The 24782-nt window shown below is 39.6% G+C and overlaps 1 protein-coding gene across 2 annotated transcripts; it reads right to left on the reverse strand.

Annotated features, from left to right (window-relative positions):
• Nucleotides 1–3576: 3576 nt before the first annotated feature.
• LOC131460398 (ras-related protein Rap-1A-like) lies at nucleotides 3577–23052 on the reverse strand. Of its 2 annotated transcripts, none has more exons than XM_058630859.1 (8): nucleotides 22945–23052; nucleotides 15484–15572; nucleotides 14810–14878; nucleotides 14439–14495; nucleotides 13622–13762; nucleotides 10240–10383; nucleotides 9770–9893; nucleotides 3577–6125 (listed from the first exon to the last, which is right to left on the reverse strand). In XM_058630859.1, the coding sequence occupies exons 2-7, from the start codon at nucleotides 15538–15540 to the stop codon at nucleotides 9804–9806; spliced, it is 558 nt and encodes a 185-aa protein (XP_058486842.1). In that variant the 5' UTR covers nucleotides 15541–15572; nucleotides 22945–23052; the 3' UTR covers nucleotides 3577–6125; nucleotides 9770–9803. The 2 variants fall into 2 exon arrangements, with proteins under 2 accessions (XP_058486842.1, XP_058486843.1); XM_058630860.1 differs by having other exon boundaries at nucleotides 9764–9893.
• Between the last annotated feature and the right edge of the window lie 1730 nt (nucleotides 23053–24782).

Here is a 24782-nt window from a genome sequence, read left to right on the forward strand (position 1 = left end):
CTCTCTTGAAATGTTAGATGAGAAGATTTATACAAACAGGTTAGTTGGTTACAGCAGCATGGAGACTGTGAACAGAGATGAACTGTGAGGCTGGTTCTGTCCAAAGCCTAATTAATCCTAATGTTTTTCTTAATGTTTTTCAATGCCCTTGTAAAGCACTTTGAGTTTCCCTGTGTATAAATGGTGCGATACAAATAAACTTGCCTAAACCTTTTAATATGTTGTTTGCATATTGTCAGAGTTTAGCCAAGAAATGTGACAGATTAGGAAAAATGTACCGAACAAATAGCGACAATACAATAATAATCATAAAATGAGTTGAGGAAACAAGAGTAAAATAATAAAGAATTGTTTTAAAAGATCAAATCAAACCCTATAGAAGGATAATTAAGAAAGCAGTACAGTAGAACCAGTTTTCTGCTCTGGACTAAAATAATGTCAGAATGAATTAAAGAGCTAAACTTCTGTCTAAACAACCGAGCAGCTATATAAATATACTGTATATACATACATATACTGTATAGTATGGGTGTATGCATGTAAACAGAACACAGACTGCCTGTGTAAATACAGGTGGAATCTGCCGAGAACAAAATTGCCTCCTATTCCTTGTGCAAACAGCATCCATTTTCAATTAGGTGTTACTGCTAATGAGAGACACAGCACAGCCGTTCATTTTAATTACAAAACAGCACCATCACAATCACAGTGTGTCCATAATAATGGAAATATTGTACATTCAACAGCAAGGTATGGAGGAGAAAAACACATGAAGTCTGTGTTAATAAAGACGAGATTTAACCAAGAAAATGTCTTCAAGATGTCCTTTTAAATCCTCATTGTATCATGGAAACTTATTTTTATTTGAGAGCAGGGCATGAATTCAAATGACTCACTAATGTATGGAATATTTGAGAATGACCTCAGCATCAATATAACACCAGTGCATCCAAATAAATAAATTACAAGCAGGAAATGGCCGATGATGAAACCTTGGAGGACATAAACTTGCACTCCACGCTGTCAATATTCCCCTGACAGTGAAGCTCATGTTCACTCGCTCTCTCCTCTGAAAATGCATTAGATACAGACGATATCCCGGGAACATCGACACGCCGCCACTAATCCGTTAATTGATCACTCTGTGTGTGTGTGTGTGTGTGTGTGTGTGTGTGTGTGTGTGTGTGTGTGTGTGTGTGTGAGGGGCCAGGACATTACTTAAGGAATAATCTTTTATAATGGGTTCAGGGACGTTGGGGTGGATGAAAGCTCTTTTTGAGTCCTTTAAGAATTCAGTCATCCCAGTTTATTGTTGTCAGTCTGCAGGAGCTCTTCATTGTGGGCTGCTTTTGTACAGTGAACATCTCAAATCTATGCCGAACCTGTAATTAAGCAGTTTATATATATATATATATATATATATATATATATATATATATATATATATATATATATATACGTCGCCGTGTACCACAGACTCAGGCCCAGACTGATTCTTGACTTTTTAATAACGATCATTATAATGTGGAATCAGGCAAACAATGTTCCCAAGCATAGTATTTTCATTTAAGTAGCGGTGTGATGCACCAGCAGGCTGCTTTGCACCAATATCACTGGCAATTATGGATGCACGATATTGGACTTTTTGGCAATATCCGATTGTAAGAGCCAGTATTGAGTTCATTTAGATTAAAATGAGTTTAAATGACTAATGCAGGATTACTTGTTACAGTGTAATGTGTGAACAGTAAAGTAGTTAACCGTTGGCCTTAAGCCTTTGAGTAAATATCCTTATAAGGAAACAAAGGGTACCTCATGGACCCTTGATGCCTTTGATAACAATGATAGATACATATGGAGCAACTTGCCTCGGTGGACGTGAAGCTGTGCTAGGTTTGTAGTGTAGTGTTTGTTTCTGTAGTGAAATGAACATGTTTTTCAAACATATGTTGCAGCAGATGTGGATATAAAATATCTCTATTGTGCAAAAATAAATAAGCATCAAAAAAAGACTAGCTATAGGGGGCGCTAACATAGAAGTCAAGGAGGTGGGAGCTTTTTCAGCCTACTATTTTAGTCATTAGTCATATTGGCAGATATTCATATCTGATATTACATTTTAAAGCCAATATTATATATACCGATTGTGCATCCCTACTGCCAGTCTAAAAAATGACTTTTACGTACTGGCCCCCTCCAGAAAAAAGGAAAATCTTGTCAGCCACCATAGTTTGTTTGTTTGGTTTGGTTTTCCAGGCTTCAATGGCATCATGTGATCTCATTTAACGATGGTTTGAATAACATAATAACAGATATTGTTTAGTTGTTTAGGTTGTTTAAGTTATGCACTCCAGTTTTAAAGCTATATAACTGGTTCCAGTTACACTTCAGCTGCCCACACCGTGCTGTTCCTTATCATAAAGCATTTGTTCCATTTGTGCAACAGAGACATTTGCTTTGTTGCATCAGTTGCGGTGTAGTCTGCTGTCACAACCTTTTCCAGACTCATACTACACCAGAATTCAAAACTTAATTCACTGATGGTTATCTGGACATGAGGAGGACGTCAACAAATTTCCTTACTTTGCTCTCACAACAAATTCAGTAAGATGTTTTTTGAAAATGATTTAAAATAACGTCTTTGAGTGTTCAGTTTTCAATAGTGCACAACAACATCCATATACTTTTGGCCTCATTATGTAACACACTGTGTAACAGAGGCAAATATTAAGCTCATGGCACTAAGTTGTCAGTGTTGCACACAAGATGCAGAGAGCGAGTGCTTTGATGTGAGTCAAACCCACCTACTTTTCCTGCGGGGACCACAGCGATGGGAGGAAACCTCAGAGCAGAGGAGTCTGGAGGATGACAGCAGGTATTATTTCACACACAGCGGATAATAACTGCAGGAGTGTTTTGGAGTTGCTGCGCTTCTCAGCCACTAAAGGGATTAAGGGTTTGATCAAGGCTGCAGCGAAAGTGATAAGAGTCCAAAAAAAAAAAAAACAGGAACAAGGAGTGAGTCACACGCTCTAATCCCCTTCTCCACTGTCTTTAGCTGCAGATATGAAGCATCCTCTGATTCTCAGAAACCAGAGGAGTTTAGATGATGCAGCGTTTGTTTTCCATAACTTAAAAGGGGTCTTCAAAAAAAAAAAAGACTGAGTGTCTAATTTATGGAAAAATGAGGCCTGACTGATGTTATGATTCACTTTTCATAACATGACATGATCAAACACAGTATACACCTCAGGGCAACATGCCTTTAATAGCCATAATTAAAGCAAAAGCTTCAAGTTTCTCATGTCTAATTTGTCAGAAAACGTACATGAGCTGAAAAATCATAATCTTTAAGCGACCAGTAACACCAATGATGGTTTGGAGGTAACGACTGTGGACACGTGTTGCCTCCGTCTGACTAAAATAATCATTAAGTGTGTGACATGGGATCTAAAAACAACAACTATACTGACAAACACAGAGTTCTATGGAGCTGATGGTGTGAATCTATAAGTTCCACACTACAGTTTCAATATTCACTGTTTCATCATATATTAAACAACTGGCAAAAACAAGTGAGTTCAAAACCTTTTTCAGTTTTTATTTTATAAACCAAACTATTAATGAAGGAAACTGAAAGTCATTTGTAGTCCTGTGATGTATATTATACTTCAACCTACATTAATATTTTTGACTGCATAACACAGATCACAACATCTCAACATCGTCGTAAGAAACTTATAAATTGCAACATTTAAAAAAGGGCAAAACATGTTACAAATAACAAACTCTAAAACACTTGTGCACCTCTGTCAAATGCTCTGATACTACGGCTTACAAACTGTCCAGAGTTGTATCACAGCTGTCACCTAACGTCAGCTGGGATTGGCTCCAGCTCCTCCTGCTACCCTTTAAAAGATAAACGTGACATAATGAGTGAATGAATGAATGAATGAATGATGATGTGAACGTTGCATCATTTCTTGCTTTAAATGTGACTGAAATCTCAAGCTTCGGTTTATACTGTAAAGTATAGAACACCTATAGGACGTGCGTGTTTTTCAATATAGAATTTAAGGTGATGATAAAACTCTCATTGAAGAACAATCATTAAAAAAAATGCTCTGTACATAAATGAATTGTGAGTTATTGCCCCATTGAGCCACATTATGTAATTTACTGCTGGGGCTTTGATTCAGTGTGACAACTTCCCACAGGATGTGCAAAACATTTCTGTTCACATACTGACCCCTAGTGGAATTTAAAAGTATAGCAAAACATAGTACAGTTGAGGACAAATTTCACTGTTTCCAAAGTATTTACGCTGTTAAACAAACAAATAATTATTAGCACGGTTTGTTTTTTTTCAAAAACATTCTAGTTTTATTTTGGATCATTTATTCATTTGAATTATTCCACAAAAATCAACTACTACTCCAAATACTCCAGTTCTTACACTGTGACCGCGCTGTGATAACTTTGTATATCCTTCTCCTTTGTGGGCATCAACAATCCTTTTTCTCGTGACAACGCAAACTCTTACTGAAGATTCTATACTGGGCATTTTAACTTGATTTTAAAAGTTTTGTACATTACAACCACTGCACAACAGTGGTTTGTGCTATGGCTCGATGAAAAGGTCAGTTCTTACGGGGGCATGGTCATTTTTGTTTTTTGTGGAAGTAAAATCATGGAAGTTTTGCTCTGTTTAACAACACTAGGGAAATACTTTTAAAACAATGACATTTTCATGTCCTCAACTGTATTTAACATAAGTCACACTACAAACAGTAACTGTCCTGTTGTTTCACATCTATTGAAACATGACCAGACATGTGTCACTGTATACAGTAGAATCAATATCAATTAAATAAACTTGAGCTGACAAAATGTCCCAGTTCACTTTGCAACCTGTGTAAAAAACACATTTTTAATTCCACTCTTCTCAAATCAGTCAAATCTGCTTTGGATAACAGTTTAATTCACAAAAATACATTGACCAATATAATGAAAACGTACTAAAATGTACTTTAATAATCCATAAAGGCTGGAACATCGACAGAAAAACACAGGAAGCATTATTAGAGTTGGTTTAGTATAATATATTTCAGCTTCAAGAGACATAGAAATCAATCCTTATTTTTCCCCGTATTTCTTCTATAAAAAGGCCCATTTTTTTTCTGAAGCATTATTATGCAAAAAATGGCATTAGAATATATTATGGGAGCTATGAAATCCCAGTGACTGAGTATAAAATTAAGTCACATCAAAGAGAGATATCTGCAGAAGAGAAGTCCATGAACAACAGGGCAAACAAAGAAAAAAAAAAACTGTAATAAAAATAATAATACATATTATAGACCTGGATCTATCATCACTGACATGACAAGCAGGGACAATAGGTGTATGGCTATAAAAAGAAATTCTCACTTTTCCACTTGATTTTACTTGAAAACATCTACACTTAATAACTGATGCATTTTTTTCATGCTGTTTTTGAAGAATATTTAGAATCGCACAACTAAAAAGAGGTCGACTTCCATGTCTTTCAAATACAATATTGAAAAAGATGAAAAATACTGAATCCAAGTTCCTAACATTGTTTTTCCTTCTGTAACGCTGTTATTTCTTTTTTTTTTATTATTAAACTGTCAACAAAAAAAACCAAAAAAAAAATTAAAAAAATGGGGCTGCTCTCTGGCCATGTAGGCAGCTCATGGACACCTTTTTTTTTATACTTTCAGAGGCTTTGCTGCAATCTTATCATCATCATCATCATCATCATCAGTTTGTGGTGGGGTTTTTTTTGTTGGTGCAGAAATGGAGACTGTCCGTTCAGGGTTCACTGAAACTGAGACACAGAGGAAGGTCCTCAAAGGCGAGAGACAACAGTCTTCTCTCTCATACTGTCTTTCTTTCCCTCTCTCTTTATTCTCTTCATCTCTCTCTCTCTCTCTCTCTCGTGTAGATCATCCTCGTCTTTGATAGGAGCGGTTCAGTCAGCTGATTCACCGTTTATGGCTGATGGGAGGAAAAGGGTGGGCGGGCGGAGGAGTAGGTAAGATCGGGGCTGTTGGAATGCTGGCACGTTCCAATCAGGGCAACAGTTCTTCATTACAGCATTTCTGCAACACGGAGCAGAGGTTTAGGTTTCATTTCATGGGTCAGCAATGCTCAGATTTAATCATCATTTTTTTACTACCCTAAAGTAAATGTATAAGCGCTTACTGCCCTCTAGTGGCCGTTTAACCACACTGCATCTGTTTGAACAACACCCCTTAAGAGGAAAACATAGTGGAAAACAAAAATTCTGTGTTGAAAGCAAATTGTATATTAAAGATTAGGTCAAGTTTGTGCACTCTTACGCCAACTCAAAGCCTTAGGAATAAAACTGGTGAGACACCAACGCAAATAAATCTACAAAGCAATAAACCCGTTTACAGAGCTACAGAAGTTTTCCTCACATGTTTCAAATACAGCTAAAAGAGACCTAACAGTATGGTTGCTCATTACTGAGCATCACCTGCTGTGTCGTCAGTCCAGGTCAGAGGGCAGAAATGAGGCCAGTGGTCAATGAGAGAGCTGATGGAGTTCACGGTACAGGGATATTTCACTCTGATATTTTTACCAAAAAGGAATATATAGCAGTGTTTATATAATATATAGCAAGCTCTTACAGAGACGCTTAAAGAGCACTGACTTCCTGCTCTCTGCGTACGTACAGTAATTACTCCTTTCCCACCTGTAAACAGTGTTCATGTCGACATCCAAAGTGTAATTTCGACTGGATCAAGTTACAATTTTACAAAGGCTGTTATGTATTTAACTTGCTGCCAAAGTGCTGTAAGGACAGTAGTTTAAGGGAAATAACACTGAAATCTCATAGATACTGAGCTGTAGTGGACTATTTTTAGCACTCACAGGTTCAACTTGGCAGCACAACAACCATTAGCTGTTCAAATATCACTCATTTACAGCAGCCATGTGTGTGTTTTAACTGATTAGGACGGGCATTATGCAACGATATAGGCCCTCACGACATGTGAGAATCTTTCCATCATTACCATAACTCCCACATGGCATGAATGTAGCAATGGTGCAGTCCCAGTTAGTGCTGTCTTCACTCAGGTCAACCCGTCTCCACTGCTTTTAGCTTCAGAAATTAAAGGTTTTGGACACCGAGTTGTCATTAAATCCCAAATTGCCTCAGGTGTTTTTACCAACGGCCAAGTGTGAGGGCAGAGCACAGGACAAAGAGAAATGGAAGTAAAAGGTTTGGATTTATATAACACGTTTCTAGTCTTGATGACCACTCAAAGCTGCTTTAAACTAGTTTTGCCATTCACACATTCACTCACACATTTATACAGTGCATCTATGCACAGCATCCAAGTGGGCAGACAGGGCAACTGGGTTTTCTCAGGGGTTAAAGGTGGAGTTTTTATAGCTCAACTGACTCTTTTCAGTGAAGACATTTTGATTTGTAATAGCAGCAAAAGCACAGGTTCCATTCACATTGGGTATATTTATTAAGGGCCATGCTAATATACCTTTAACTTTTGTTCTTTAGTCAAAGAGTTTACCATGACAGAAAGCCTTTTAGAGAGGAATGCTCAGCAGGAGTAACATCAAGCTTTACATCTACATCAAAGTGCAAAGAAGAAAACCAGAGTCTATAAAGCGTAATGGCAACATCAGGTGTCAGAGTGATAAAACAACATGTGGGCACTCCTGGGTCAAGACTGTAATAAAAAAACGAGGGGAAATGAGGCCACCTGTTGTTTTGTCTAAGCAAGCACGTACAGAGTCAGGATGATGTGAGTTTACTGAAATATGGAGTCAATTTTCCCTTTTTCAAATCCTTGAATACATCCAAACTAGTAAAATAGGAGTTCCCATACTGCCTTAGACTCTGGTCATTTCATCAGTGTATACAGTACAAATTAGATGCTGAGGTCAGCAAACTAGGTGGCCAAAGTGAAATGTCCCCTTAACTTTCACCCTGTCTCTCAATGCAATCTCTCCCTCTGTGGGACAATGAGGCTGTAATCCTGTTAGTGCTGGTTCACTGGGCTGGCGAGCATGTGAACGGGAGCGGGGTGGGACAGCACTCGCCCTGGGGTCTGTTGACAGAGGCCCCACTCTCACACACTCTGGACCTCTAGCTGTCCAAAAACATCTTCTGAGCCTATAATCATCGAAGGGAAATCCTCCAAACCACAGCAGAAACTTTCGTTCTCAAATTCTTTTTTGTTCCATATCCGCGAAAGATGGTTTAAATCTTAACAGGTTATCTTAAGCCTGCCCCACACTAGGGGATAATTGGCCAGATTTCAGTCCTGATCCGTCTTGACCGGATCGTCTAGTCTGTGCTTTCTCGGGATTAAAACACTGAAGATAGGGTTACAAAGCTTGTCGCGTCTGTGGTCTCCCACGTTTTTAAAATCAAGACAGATTTGAAAATCCAGGCTTTATTGTGCATTAACTCTGACATAGAGTAATACCATGAGTATACATAAGAAGTCGGCACAGAATGTATGTTGCAAACAAAACCAGGTAGACCACTCTACAATGCTAATCCCAAGACACATATGCTTTACTATTTCTGGCTATTGAAAGGTCTGAAAATGAATAGAAATGACATTAGTGTGGTAATTTCGTCCTAAAGCACATAATTTCAAATTACTAATAAAAAAAGAAAAACACACACACAACAAAAAATGGCACTAGAACCTCCACATGACTGTTGAGCAGCAAGTCAACTCCTGCTGTAAATGAAGATGAATTATTTCATCGCATACATTAAATATCAGTAAAGGCTAATGAAAAATGAATAAACAAGCTGTTGAGAAGGATTTACTGGCACCAGCAGTCTGATTTACTGAAAATGGCTTTTCACGACAAGCTTCTGATCACTAGAACTATAAATAATATTAAAACTATAGAAAAGAGAATAAAACCAAAAGAAGGGACTTGGACTTTCCCAACGACAGATTGGGACTTCCTTAAAACTAGCTGTTAGCATCTGCTGAGTTTAGTCCAAACTAAAAATAAGCTCAACGTTTTTAAAAAGGTGGGAATTGTAGCCTGCCCGAGAAACATTTGCTGAATGTACAAATGACAAGAAAACATCAAAATGTTTTTAAAAAGACGCACCTCACACCTACAGATAATGAACAAAATGCCCCAGATTCGTCATCAAATGACTTGGTTCCTCTTGTGACAATAGATTCAGTCAGTTTCACATGAAAAATGGAACACATTTCCATCACGTCAGGAAAGCAAGTGGCATACACTTCCACACCAAACATACACACTACCAAATAAACTGTGCATTCTAAAAGAGACAAACGAATGAAAGTGGTAAGTCTGTGTCCACCAGCTGGCGGACAAATGCTTACAGTGGTGAAAATGGTCCATTTCAAGTCTTAAGACATAGCGACACATGCTAAACTAAAAGGAGCTGCAAGAACAAATGCTCCTAAATGGGAATTAAAGCTCTTCAATAGCTAAGAAGCCGTTTTTTAGACTCACATGCACACTGCCTGTCGGACAAACTTGGAAACCAAACTCAGGCTAACGAATGACAAACTACGACCGATGAGTGTAGCATAATCTGAGATGAAAGAACAAAGCTATTACATAAAATTATAAAAAAAATTAAAAATGAACCTGGCAGTCTGTTTATGCATGATTACCTCATGATTACGGCTGCTACATTCAAATGCAGGACTAAAGTTACAAGTTTGCTGATGACACGTACACACACCTGGCTCAGAGCTGCTGCAGGGGCTGGAGGGTCTTTAAAGCAGGACACAGTTGGATTTCTTTTTCGCCTTCTTCTTTTCCACTGGCGTTTTCCTATTTATCTGTCTGACCAGGTCATAGAAGATCTAAGAGACACGAGACAAAAAAAAAGAGGACAAACCTTCAACATTGATACACAAAACGCTAAACACACCTCTCCTCTCTTATTTAATCCTAAATTAACGCACCGTTTAAACTTTATGCAATCATTTAGAGCCTCATTACTAAGTGGAGATGTGTTGCTGTTTAAACAGACCAGGTCTTACCTACATCTCTGATAAACCACACTTGTTAGTGCTGATGAGCTTACTCTCACAATTAGAGATGTCACAAATTACACAATTCCCTGAATGACTAAGACTATGGTTAAGGTAGTACTGAGGACAGGATGTTTACAGTGTGGATAGGTTCCTAAGTGGTTTGTGTGCTCACATCGAGGACGTTGATCTTTGACTTAGCAGAGGACTCTAAAAAGGCACAGTGGTTCCACTGTCTGGCCAGGTTCTGGCCCTGCTCCTTCCCCACAACACGCTCGTCCTCCAAGTCACATTTGTTCCCCACCAGAATCATCGGCACCTGGAAATGAGCAAGAAAAACAAAAGAGAGGCAATTTTGTAATGTGTTTTATGACTCCATTTTAATACGTTCTTTTAAAAAAAGAAAATGTATAATACAAAGAAGAAGAGAAAAACCTCTTTATGAAAATGCTAATGGTAAGTGAGTCTATAAAAATAGTATTAATAGCGATAGTAGGGAGGAGGGGTGGAAAATGAGCATTAAAAATAGAAGATACTTCTAGGGGGTTTTTGGTACCAGTGACAAAACAATAGCCAGGCTTCAGTGCAAATATCAAAACCATACTGAAGATGCAAGTATGACCACATGAAGAATCACATAAAACACATTGTTCTCCACCAAAAAGAAGATCAAAAACTCCCCATGTATTACACTGAATGACTTTGCCTGCTCAACTTATGCTGAAGTAATGCATTAAAAACATCTGACAAAAAAAAATACTCTTTGAGGAAAGGTTCAGGCCTGACTGTCATACTGGGCAAAGCTGGGGCAGTGAGGGTGTCGGGATGCGGCTCATCCTGCCTGCTGTTTCCTGACTGGCTATCTAGGGAGCGTGCTGGCCCGGAGGAAGCCATGGCAGCCCCGCCCAGACGGGATAACATCGCTTTCCTTCCTGAATGTTTTCAAACATTTCATTTGGATTGCATGCTCTGGCTGCTCCCTGAAATTACATGATAGCAGCAGATAGTAATAAGATGGTCATTTGTCGTGCAGTGTATTCTAACCTCTAAACAAGACTTTAATAGATCAGTATACTTCTCCCATTTTAGTATTTAATGTAGGTTTACAAGCTGTACTGTCTAGTGGAAAGCAAAGCTGAGGTAATGTATTTGTTGTGGGCCTGCAACAAATAAGTCTCTGCATGGGAAATACAGCCTCCTCTAGACACCTCTGAGCCAGAAACGGCCTCTAGACATGTGTTGTGAATCTGGAAAAACTGAATATTTGGGAATCCTGACATGTGACAACTTGCTCAGTTAAGAGATTGTATTTGACAGGAGGTATGGCCACATTCCTACTGACAGGTCTTGAAGGTATAGGATGAATAAACCATGGTCATTATTTTCCTTCTCTCGTCCACACACACACACTCAAGGTTGTGAGCAGATGACAGGAAACCACAATGTTTAGATTAACCCAATGGCGGTTGCTGCTTGACGTTTGATGTCCAAACAAGCCGTTCAGTGGACTGCTGAACGGCATTTCTCCCCGGGGTCCAAAAAGAACCAATGGCATGCCCTCCAAACACAAACCTCTGGGCCAAGCTAGGATAAGAAGGATATAGAGAGGGATGGAAGGACGAAGGTATGCAGGGAAGGAAAATATGTTCCGTGTCAGCAGTGCGCACACCGGGCAAGCGTTAGCTTTCTTGAAGAATCCACACACACAGCCCACAGAGAATCGGATCAGATGCTCTTCACATGCTACAGACAGGTCCTGTCTCGTTCACAATGGCATGCTCCAGAGTGGATTGCAGGGGAACACAGAATGTGGCAGTATAGATTAGCTAAAATGTTTGGAACAAGTTGCTCTCTAAGTGCTGCAGGGAGTCACAAGCATGGAGTCAGGCATTACTGCCATCCTAGAAACACAGGCAGAGAGCGTGATCGGCCGGAATAGTCACAAGACCTCTCTTATGTAAGAACTGTGGAAGGAAGTGAGAGGGGCTTTTAATAGTATGTAGTTTATTTTTCCAGTCTTAATTACTTATTTAAGGAAATGGAATATTACTTTACTGTGTTTACCGTCAGAAAATACTGGATTTAATTGAGCTTGGCAATATTCAGTGCCTCTGTACATTCTGACATCCAAGAAGTAAATGGAGCATGTCAAGGCGGAGAATGGGAAAAGCTGCGGTAGCAACTAGAGGTGTTTTACTCTGCAATAGCTTGAGAGCTTCTGTCCAAAAAATAAAGAAAACATCTTAGGTATTTCCTTTAGTTATGCATTCCTGCAAGGGGCAACCAAAGATAAACAGATGTTGTTTTAATCATATGATTAAATCACCGCTGGACTGATAGCTGACCGAGTGAACAAAATAGCCAGATAAGCAAAACTGTTCAACGTTCTACATTCAGAAAGAGCAAACCGAGAAGAAACATGTTGCATGTTGAGGAGCCAATGATCCTGCAATCCATCTGTTAGCCTGAGGCTAACCTCAGCTCCCTAACCACGGAGGCTCTAATGAAGTACCACAGCCTCAAACTCCAGTATGTTTCTGATGAACTGAGGCTTTCCTTGCACATCATCCTCGACAGTCCAATCACCCGCACCAAGTGCCAGACCACAGTGAGACCACAAGGCAGGCCATAGAGAAGAGGGGGGAGACACAGAGCAACAGGAACTAAAAAGCAAAGCAGAGGAGTATACTGGCACTGAAAGCGAGAGAGGAAGAGAGGCAAGATGATGACCAGTAAAAAGCTCAGACATAAAAGATAAAGAAAGTATAAAAACTTCTACACCAAACTGAAGCCCCTCATAGATGGTTAACAGGGAACAGAGAGCAAGAGAGGAAACCATAAGAGAGAGGGTTATAGTAACATTCAGTTCCAGTGATCACCAAAAAAGGGCATCTTGGATTCTGCTGACGCACTGCCCTACCAGAAAGGGGTTGGAGGTTTTACTTTCTACAACAACCTTCACAATTTACTAGAGATACAGTAAACTGGAAACTGGAAATGATTAAAAAAGTAGAAAAGCTGGGAAAACAACAAGATGACGTATCTTCTACTTTATTGTATCTGTTACCGATACAAGCTGAAGAGCAGGCTTGAATGGGAAAACCCCAGTTTAAAATCTCCTACTGAGACAAAAATATTGTCCTACTTTCTGCTGGACTCTTGACTAAGTAGGGACCAATGCTGTGCTTCCAGATTAAGTAAATAAACCACAGGGACCTCCACAGCGCTACCATTAGCTAATGATAGGCTACATACAACCCACAAGTGCTTTTCCTATTGTTTGCACTGTACTGACAATACAAGGAGTTACACCATGACACCATCTGCATTATGTTAGGGTAAGGCAAATTTGTAATCAGTGTTGTTATGGTGTCCATGGCAACAGTGTGTGATCAGATCCCTGGACGATGTAGGCGGCAGAAAACAGGGAAGTATGGTGCTTATAAACTATCTGTAATTTTTTTTCTTCAATGGGATCAACAACCTTATCAGCCATGATATATGTACAAATAAAATGAATGCAGTACTGGGGAAAAGTGTGCCAACTGTACACTTACATCCTCTGTGTCCTTTACTCGTAGAATCTGTTCTCTCAGGTCCTGGAGGTCGTTGAAGGTTGACTGTGCTGTGATGGAGTAAACCAGGGCGAACCCTTGGCCATTCTTCATGTACAAGTCCCTCATTGCTGTAAACTGTTCCTGAAAAAATGAAGAGGAAGAACTAGGCATTAGCTCTGCAATATACCTTCTGGCGTGCTTTTATCAATGTTCATGGCATGTAACAGGCAGTCAAGTTTTGTAAACGTTGCAGTGTGAATATTTGCATTCATTGTATTTTAACAGCCAACTACAAAATCTCTTTGGGGTTTGGACCGTTTGTCACACACAACACAGATTTGTCTAACTATTTGCAGATGCTTTATAGGCTGAATGAATACTTGAGAAACTGATGATTACTTGCAGGCCTACATGATGCTGAAAAAAAAAATATATAGTGCAGTACAGTTGTTGGATCTCAGTCGAGGTTTTTCGTAGCACTGCACGGGCACAGGACTACATGATAACATGACACAGATCTGCCTGTAGCAAGTATTTTATTCATAACGCACTACAACATTGAGGTAGCACAGTTCTCCTGTGTTAGGAGAAGGAATGGATGCAGCTCGGTTAATAAATGCAATGCAGTGCAGTTTCAGTTCTAGTCTACCACAGAAACAAACTTTTTCATATATTTATATCTCATTAAGAGTTATTTCTTCGACTCAGCTGTGTTTTTCCTGTAAGTTATATTTCCTGTAACACAAGTGTTTCTATCTTCTACAATGTCAAAAAGCCAGGTACAGACAAGCTTTTCAATGGAGAAATGTTCACTTACTGTGCCTGCTGTGTCAAGAATTTCAAGCATACATTGCTGCCCATCTACCTCCACTTGCTGTAAAAAAAAAAGTTAAAAAGAAACACGAGATAAAGTCCTCACATCATATTCCATGTCATCTATCATGTACCATGTTATTTCATACACACAATTAACACAGAAAAAACATTAACACAGGGAGAACAAATCATTTCAAGACCGAATGCAAGTAAAAGACAAAAAAATCAGGAGAGAGGAAAGGAGAGGGAGATACATTAGCGAAAACCAGACGACAATATCATGACGTGAGCTTGCAGAGCAGCTGCTAACAATCAGCTCATTCCAGGCCAGCGCTCACTGCCTCTCCCTCTGTGCTCTCACAGGACACTCACCTTTCTGTACGAGTCTTCTATTGTCGGGTCATATTTTTCCACAAAGATTCCCTGTACAAACTGAACTGTCTGTAAGAGAACAGAGAAATCTGCCATCAGCTCACCGTCACCTCTCCAGCCACAAAGAGTGACACATCCCGATTGTAATGCTTTCTAGATTATTCAAAGTAGGAGGACACCTGGAATGGTATGTTCAAGAAATTCACGGGTTGCACAAAGTTACAGTGCATTCATTTATCGTCAAGTGTGACTATATGCAAATAAGAGGGCCTAAGCTATATACTGTAAAGCAGTGTGCTGCTTAGTGACAGGTTTACATTAGGAGGTAGACAGAGTTCACACAACAACAACATCATCTTAAGTGAAAATAGGTCAAACTGTCAGAGATTATCTCGTCTTTGACACCAGATCAATAAACATTTGAGGTCTGATCTATTTAAAACCCTATCGTGGAAAGCCAAATTGTTATGTCAGCAAACATACAAACAAATGGATAGGAAGTACATTATGGCAAATATTTTAGAGGGGAAAATACAACTTCATAGTTTGCTTTCTTACCATTCACTCCTCTCCAAAAGGTAACAAAATATTTTGCTCTGTGATTAATGACTACCTGAGAGTCTTTAGGAAACTGCAGAGGAGTCTGAGAGAGGGAGGAGAGAGTAAATACTCACCAGAGCAGACTTGCCCACACCTCCAGAGCCTAACACCACTAGCTTGTATTCACGCATGGCGGGATTGTTTCACCGGACAGCCCAACAGTCTGCAGAGGACAAACAGAGAGAAGCAAAAATGATTTGACGAGTGAGAAATGTGTGTAAAGACAGTGAGACAACGCTAAAAACAAACAAGGGCTACTCAAAGAGACTTTCTTTTCAGTGAAAACAAAGGAATTTTCTAAGGCTGGTCACCAAGTTTTTCCACTCTAGAAAGGAGGGATTCTAGTCATTCCTGGAAGTAATGGACAAGACGCAGCACAACAATAGAGGGAACACCCATAATCGAAGCTGCTTCAGGGTGGAGGAGGTGAAGAGTATGTGACCCTTCTCTAACACAAACCAGCTGTGATGTGCGTATGACTGTAGAGGGAACTGTGGGGGAGATAGCACATGGATCTGGCAGATATTCCTACTAATGACACAATCATTTGGCCTTTACACACCAAAACCCACCCTGCTGACAGACTTTTAGTCACCCAGTCATTTTAAATATTGTGGTACAACAATATGGAGTCAGCCGTTTTGTGGAACAGGGAAGAGGTGACTGCATTTGAAAGGAAACTGAGAAGAGATAGACAGGTTCTGACTCATTGACACAGATAGTGGAGGAAAGTCAGTTGAGTTTGCCAACTGGGTCAGTATAAGCTGGACTACAGATAACAAGAGACTCCCAAAGGTTTATTTGTAGTTGGGATAAAAAGGGGGATTCCAGATTCTGTCACCTGAGCTGACTTCATACCATCAGTTGTTTTCAAAAGATATTTTTCTACAAATCATTTCCCTTGTATTACCTTAATTTAGGCGAACTGCCATCGCCTAAATTGTCAAACCAGTTTTTTTACACTTGACATAAACTATGTCAGACTTAGTGTTTTGCACCACTGCTTCATTGTATAGCTGTGCACTGCCTTCTTTGCTCGCTCTCAGCTGCTCAATCGAGTGCTTGGTCTCTGTCTCACCATCCATCTCTCAACTGGTAGCATGGGGAGAAACGAAGCCAATCAGAACATCCATAAATCTTTCACTGTCCTAGCAGACAGACACGTCTTGTCATGGTTTCAGCTGTTGCTTTGGGTGTACTTGTGTACCTCATCATTAAGCTCTGTTGTACAAAAGAGAGAACCAACATGCAAGTGCTATTCCCAAACTTTCTTCAGGAAAACATGGAACAACTTAAAAACCATAGTTTATACAAGCCAGGGAACTAGTGGCTCTTGTTTTAATGAAACTGAGTGCGGAAAATGAGAAATACTTTTGGGTCATTGGTTGAAACGTGCAGCTGCTTGGCATCAAAACTGAGTGGAAAATCACAGGGGGCCTTTTTGTGAAATCCAGGTCTGAAAAGAAGACAACAGAGGCATCCTTGATTATCAACCCTTTCGCAAACCATCAAAAGCTAATCGTCGGTTACCATTGGAAGCAGATGATCACCTCCTACACTGTTCTTTTTACAGCCTACTCCATTAAAAATACACAGGGGAGGTAGAAAAAGGACCTCCAACTTCAACCACAAGGAATGACCATGTACGATATGAAGCGGACTGAATAATTCACATTCACTAATCCTCATTGCACAAGAAGTTCTTCTTGCACGATTAGGGAGGAGTCACTGGAAGGAGAAGGTTCTCACAATACACTACACTCATGTAAACAGAACAGAGTACAAGTCAAGTGCATGCAGTGTCTCAAATACAATGTCATATAGACAATGTCAGACTCCGATTTAGGGTAGGTTTCACTAGTCTGCTATGTGCACATATGTTTCTTGTATGGACACTGGACTAACCCCTGATAAGACACAGAACATCAGGATACCTTTTTGTAGCAGTGGCTCTTAGGCCCTGTACACATGGAAACTTTTTCTTAAAAAAAGTGCAAAGTTGTTGTTGTTTTTTAATAAAGTTTTATTCGAACGACTATACATTACAATTATACAATCACAGAAACAAAGACAGAATGAACCAAGCCAGGGGAAAGGAAGGACATAAAAACGTTGACAGATTTACCTAGACCTAGATTCATTTTCATGTTTCAGTCCCTTAGATTATTACAGTATGTGACTGCTACACAAGGTCTTTCTGAAGAACATATGCTTCTTCAGAGACTGCAATCTTTAAAATCCTCAAAAGACAAACAAAATATTTACATTTTTCCCAAAAATCACCTAAATATTTTACATAAGAGGATCAGTTGCTTTTATTTGACAGGACAAATAAGCATTAAATAGGGTGACAGAAGATGGGCTGACAAGTAGTAAAACACTGTGCCACCAACTTTTCCACTTTAGCAATCAATCAACTGGGGAAACAAAAAAAAAGTCCCAGGCTCAGTGATGAGTTGTCTCCAAAGTAAATTTATGACACAACACTGCTTCAAAGGCTGTTAGGCTTATGTAAATAGGAATTCACATAAGTGAAGAAAATATTATTAAATACAATAAGGTGGTTATAATGTCTTATTTACATTGCCAACACATGTGCATTCACTATAGTGTCACATTCAACTTCCACTAAAACATAAGTCAGCCAGTCAATTTCCCCCGAAATTGATAAAAAAAAATTGTCTTATAGTAGTTGTTTTAGGAATCAATTTTGCCTAAAATGAAACAGGCAATTCAATTTTAGCACAGTAGGACAGCACAGCCTCTAATTTATCACTAAATGCTCTTACTGTAGAACATCTCACCATCACCATCTTTGGACAACAGCTGACCAGGAATAGGTTGGCTGGCTTATTAAAAAGTGACCATGCATATATGCATTGACTTCTGGACCTACAATCTTGCTGTTTCTGGGGACAGCTTGGAGAGAGCTTATACTGTGTGTATCATGCAGGCTATTGGTCAGAACCTCATGTAGTCCCACTTCAAAAAAACTTGACCTATTCCATAAAAACACGATATCTGTTCCAATTCCTACACTTAAGTAGGAGTGAAGGACAAAATTTCTAAGCTCAAAAATCACAGTCCTCAAAGCAGACGATGTTATTGATCAAGACCTCAAAAAGCTCTGCTTAATATTCAATTAGTGAACGATACCTTCCTCTTCTGAATCCCTTTCTTTAGGAAATGTTCCATCATGACATTCTCTCATACAAACTAGGGACATGACTGAAACCATTTAACACTCTCCAACCAGGAACACTAAAAACAATTCTGCGCTACTACTCGCCTGCCTACACACTCACAGTGCACACCAACACACACAAAACACACAAGGCCATTTAAGGACATCTCCCTTTAACACCAAACCTCTCCCCGTTTCCACTGCCTTGGACTACACACTTCATTTTCATCAAAACAAACACAAACACACTGCGGCCAATCCTCTGCTCTTGTAGTAACCCTAGCAAATAAGGAGTGAGGGAAAGCCACATGCCACAGACACATGCAGCCCCATGACATCACTGACTCACTCACCCTCTACAGCAAAAAGTATGTATCCATCTAAGGCTGGAAATTGGACGAGGTGGTGCTGCGAGAATATGCAGCAAATGTCTGCATCAATGACAAAACTCAAACTAGAAGTGAGGAGATGATACCATCACTAAACTGCAACATTCAGGAGCCATCAATTCCTGAAGCTGTCATAGCAACTGACTCAGCAAGTTGTATGATTGACAGCTGCCCTCTGTATCTCCTACACTGTGCGGATGGTAAAAATGCACGCATCCGCTGGTCGAAGCTAGCAGCACAACAACTCTTGTGGTATCTTATTAGCGTCCATGTTTGTTGACTCACATACAATTACATAAGCCAAACAGTTAAAAGACGACTGGGTTGAGGGTCAGGTGTAGAAAGAAAAAAGAAACGCGGTGAGATAATAACTAGTGTTCTGGTAGAGTGTTCTCAAATGCTGATAAGCTCCTGGTTACTCATTACCTCCAACAAAACCACACATTTAGCATGGAAAACCCACTAACATTAGGAGGAAAAAACAGATGCCACTGACAGCAGAAAACTTGAAACCTGAAGTGAAGAAGATGGAGTGGTGATGCTTTACATTAAAAGACAACTTACTTAAGACTTCATTCATTGCCTAGCATTATATCATGCTCATGAGAGTCACAGGGCCACTAGAGACAATCCCAGCTGACACAGGGCGAAAGGCCAGGTACACCCCAGACAGTTCCATCGCAGAGCAAACAACACCGGAACAAGCATTCACTCATCTTCTACCACGTTATTCTCCACATGAGGGTCGCAGATGGCACTGGTTCAAATCCCAGCTAGGGCAAGAGGCAAAAGGCAGAATACACCATGGTCAGGTCGCCAGTCCATCACAGGGCCACATGGAGACAAACAAACCATTCAATCCTTCACTCATACCTACGGTTAATATATAGTGTCAATTTTACCTCTATGTGTTTTTGGACTGTAGGTGGAAACCAGAAAACCCTGAGAACCTGTAAGTTCCATACTCTGATGGACTGGGTCTTGTTTCCTTTGAAGAACTATGGTATTTGATAAGTTACAGGTACAGTCTGATTTGTAGGAACGGTCTAAATTTTTTCAAAATGCTGAGCTAGTACAGTAGTGAGCATGTATCAATTTGAGCTTGAAATCTAAAATGTGTCTACAAAAAAATATTCAGTGCAAATTAATGTTTCATAGAAATATATCTCAAAGTCAATAATAGGGCTGAACAACTAATCGAAATTTTATCGAAATCGCAATACAGCTTACTGCAATCGCAGGAGACGCAATATTTGTTCGAGCCGAAATGTGTCAAAATATAATTTTAAATGAATTATTATTACACATCTTATTCTACAGACTGAAGAGAACATCTTCGTTTCTCACAGAGCTGCACAAATATCACACACTAATCCTTTTAAATGTTTTTTTTTATGGAAATGAGAATAATGATATAAAAATGACCATTCTCTCTGATATCGCAATCACATTTATTGTCAATACAAACCAGATATTTATTCAAAATCGTTCAGCCCTAGTTAATAATTAACTCAAATTATACTAAATAAAATAACTTTTTTACATTACACTGTATATGAAGCTCCATATTTTTCTCTGGTCAAATTATATTGCATGATCAACTGGCCTGTGGTGCCCAAACAAAAATGAGCAGTCATTTAAATTAACTTAAACAATACCAATAAAACAGAGTAATTTACCTGTGATTAGTGCCAGACTAACTCTTCTCAAGAAACACGCTGGGCAATTAGGAATTTACAAGCCAGTAAATTAAAGAGGCAACTACTAAACTGTTTTTGTATGTTCTTAATGTGTAATAGGTTCAACACTTCATTAACAGCAATCTGAGAATCAAGACTTCATAGAAATGAAGATTTTCACATCTTTTCAAGGGAAAAGATTATGACTGCAGTTGTCAGACTTTGTGCTATCTGCTCAGTTCTTGCCTCACTTTTCTGGCCAACCACAGCCTTGAGTTAACCAATGAGTCAGACCAAGAGTGCAATTCGGCACACAAAAGTTTGCTGACTTAATTATGACAAAGATCTGTAACTGACAAACACCATCAGCCAAAGCATCTGTGTTGCAGGGGCCTTGACCTGTAACCACATCCTCTTTCCAAAGTGCAAGAAGGCTTCAAGCTGATAGGATAGAACAGGAGTAGTTGCCCACAAAAATAGCCTCTTTGAGTCTCTGTTCCTGTTCAAGACTCCAGACAGCAGGCTGGTATAGAAGATAGGGGTTGGGTGGGTTAAATATCTCATCATCAAAACCTGAACTGTGTAGAGGGCACATGGTGAAGCAAATGTGTCACTTTTATCAGCATTGGAGATAGCCAACCTCACTGCAGATTTGTCTTTGGCATGAATCTACAATATACACCTTCACCAAGGATATTGTATGGCTGCATCTGTCCGTCTGTCTGAGAGCAGCATAACATAAAAAAAAGTAGAGGATTGATTGGATCACATTTTTTTTGGTGCAAGGCCAGGCAGAGGCTCTTTGAGTGCTTTCTCCAGTTTCTATAAGATTCTGGATATACGATCACACAAGCTAAAGTAAAAGTATGAGGGACAAACAGTGGGGATAAGATGGCTAGGCCTACAACAACATTTAAAGCAATCACCACAGCCAGCTGTGGTAGTGTTTGCTTCAAGTTATGCTACAAAACAAAGTAAAAGGTGTGCACAATCCACTGTCACAACAGTGCTTTCTCTTTAACTCTGGCAAGGACGCTTTGATTTCAGTTGCTTTTATCTGTCTATCTCTGTGCAGTGTAACTCAAAAAGTGAAGCTGTAGGTCACTTCCAAAGAAAGAAATGATTACATTTTGGTGGGGGTACTGATATACATTAGGATTTCACTGAAACAGAACAGCTTGCAAAATAGGGAGTGCCAACAGCGTTGGAGGTTTGCGCTCTCAGGGTGCTTTCTCTCAGTGTGTATTGCCTCCCATCCGAACTCAACTGGAATAATCCATTTATGACAAAGACTGTCTTCAACTTTTGGAGTCACCATTTGAAGGTAAAAACATGTATAGCTATGCCCTACCTTTTAAGAACTATGGGTGCCCTGCCGTGATCATTTAAAAAAAGGATACCGAGTACACACCTTTCCTGTAAAACAACACTCTGCAGCAGAAATAACCTGTAACCGGCAGAGGGGGGAAGCTTGGAGCCAGACATCAGAAAGAAATCTGAGCTCTTAGGGTTGTCTCACAGTGAATCTACTTAATTTGCTTATGGCAGCAGCATATGTTTATCACTCCGGGTCATGCTAAGTCCCTGCAATCTGCGGCTACGACTACACCACAGAGCAGTAATCAACAGTCGGTGGATGCGAATTACAACCGTGGCTTCTCTGAAATTAATTAAACTGTTCAAATCCTAATCCCGTGTAAAGATAATAAAATACCACGAGCTATAATCCATACAAGTGAGGCCAGCATCTGTTTATAGACAATCCACTTACATGGCAACATCAACAATAAGTCCCGTTATCAAGCCAGTTAGCAAAATGCTGCTAACTAGCTAGCTTTAAGTGCCTGCGACGGGCCGACGCTTCACAAACCGCTAGCTGCGGCTCCTTAGCAGGCGAGCTAGCTTAGCCGACACATTCCTGTCCAAGACGTGTGATCGAAACACATATTTGTGGTCAGCAACCACACAATCACTCTCAATTCACCACTGTAATATCCATGGACCAGGCGGGGGGTTTAAAGGAGTCCGCATTCCTGTGCTAATCGCTCGCCACAGACACAACCGTTTTGCTAACGCTACCTGCCCTTCCGCCCGGCCTTGACTAAAATGGGAGTGCTAACTCCCGTTTTTTTTACTGGGGAACAATTTTTCTAATTAACCCGAGAAATAAAACGCACGTCGCTCGCACTGTCGCATCTGCTGACTATCCGGCAGGTGTCGGCGCTACGTGCTTAGTTATTAGACGGCAGATAACCGGTAGTAAAGTTTGGTATTTGCACTCACCGTTCCTCGCTCGCTATCTCTCGCCGCTCCGCAAGTGTCAGTTTGCCTCTGGCCTGAGTGTGTGCGTGCGTGTGTGTGTGAGTGAGTGAGTGTGAATGTGTGCGCGCGCACAGACGTCACTCCCAGTCCCACTATTTCCCATTTTCTTAAAAGGGCATAACTACACATGATGGGCCTCACGACCCGCACTATTTGCAGAATAACGGGCTGCTTTAATGAGAGACAATAAGAGTATTAAATCACATACACATGGAAATATTTTCCGTTATAAGTGATACATTTCAAATGAGGTGCACATTCATTCCAGGACTTAAAGGATTAATCGAGTAATGTTGTGTCTATTACTGTACATGCACATGCAATGTAGAGAAAACATAACATCATATGCCACATTCACATATATCCTGTGACATAAGTATTGTGAAACATTTTGTGCAGAGACTTTGACATTGTTACTCCTTCCCTTATTTATTTAGCAGTTTCTAAAAGTTGAAAACAGGAACAGCACAAACACCTGGTCAAGTTCAAACCATAGGAATAAGAATGGTGAAGAAAGGTGATTCAAGTGACTCTGCTGATCTGACTCTTTCAATAAACTGTTGAACGCCACACACACAATCATCTCTAAAGGAAAATGGTCCAAGAAATAGAAAATATCCAGTGAGCAGCAGGTCTTGTTGATGGAAGAGGTCAGAGGAGAATGTCCAGACTTTGACAGCAACTCAAAATTATTGCAACCAAGGTTTGAGAAGGACCATCTCTGAACTTCGGACCTTGAAGCACATGGACTACAGCAGCAGAAAACCACACCAGTCCCACTCCTCTCACTTCATCAGGTCTCCTGTGTACCTTACTCGAGTGGTTGGTGAGTGTATGGCTAATACTGTATATACCGTTTGTGTGTAAATACATGCACTTAATGTACATCGTCATGCACATGCACATTCATACCTCATTTAACTATAGGATCCATGAGTTTTTTATTCATTTTCACCAATTGTCTTCTTTAAACTCATCTATATCATGGTTCCTTTTTGGTTTGGTTAACTTGAATGATTTACCAGCATTTCAAGGTTTATTTTAAGTGAAAAGAAATAAACCATGAGCTTGACATTCACACAGTGTAAATGAATTACTGACAGACTGGTTTTACACTCAACATATGAACTACCTTATGTTGCAAAAGACTCAAACTCTTGGTTTCATCAAGCCGACTGAAGATTCCAACTTCTCCAAATATTTGCTGGGCTTTTACTTTTCTGTGATAGTACTGATTTTTTTTGACCAATGGTTGGGTAAAATGTGTTACACTGAGCGCTAGGAAATTATCAGGGTTTGATGTTTATTATTGACTGAATGGCAACAAATAAAAGTGCAAACAACTGGTCGAATAGTTAACTTAATTCATAGAATTAAAATGGTACACATTGACAAACGGTTAAGTTCTTTTTGCAATAAAAATGTAAAGTGGTGACTGATAAAACGGGCAATTTAGTGTGGATGCATGTCATAGTGTAATTCTTAGCTGAGAAATTATCGCCTGGATATTTCTATCAAACAATTTCTTTACTCTAATAATAGTCTGACAAACAAATTAAATCTTTGAACATTTACTTTAAAAGTTATTATCAAAAGTACTTTTTATACTCAATCAGTTGATTTGAACGAGCAGAAAATCTCTGGTTTGGCAGTGGCTCCCTCTAGTGGATAATGACAGTTTCACACATCTATTATGGGCAAACCTTGAAAGAGTATTGGAAGAAAAATTTACATTTAAATATCTATATCTATTTTTTTCAGATGTGAGCTAACAAGATAAATTCAGTCATAAGACTAAG

The sequence above is a fragment of the Solea solea genome, chromosome 6 (assembly GCF_958295425.1).
Source record: "Solea solea chromosome 6, fSolSol10.1, whole genome shotgun sequence".
Lineage (NCBI taxonomy): Eukaryota > Metazoa > Chordata > Actinopteri > Pleuronectiformes > Soleidae > Solea > Solea solea.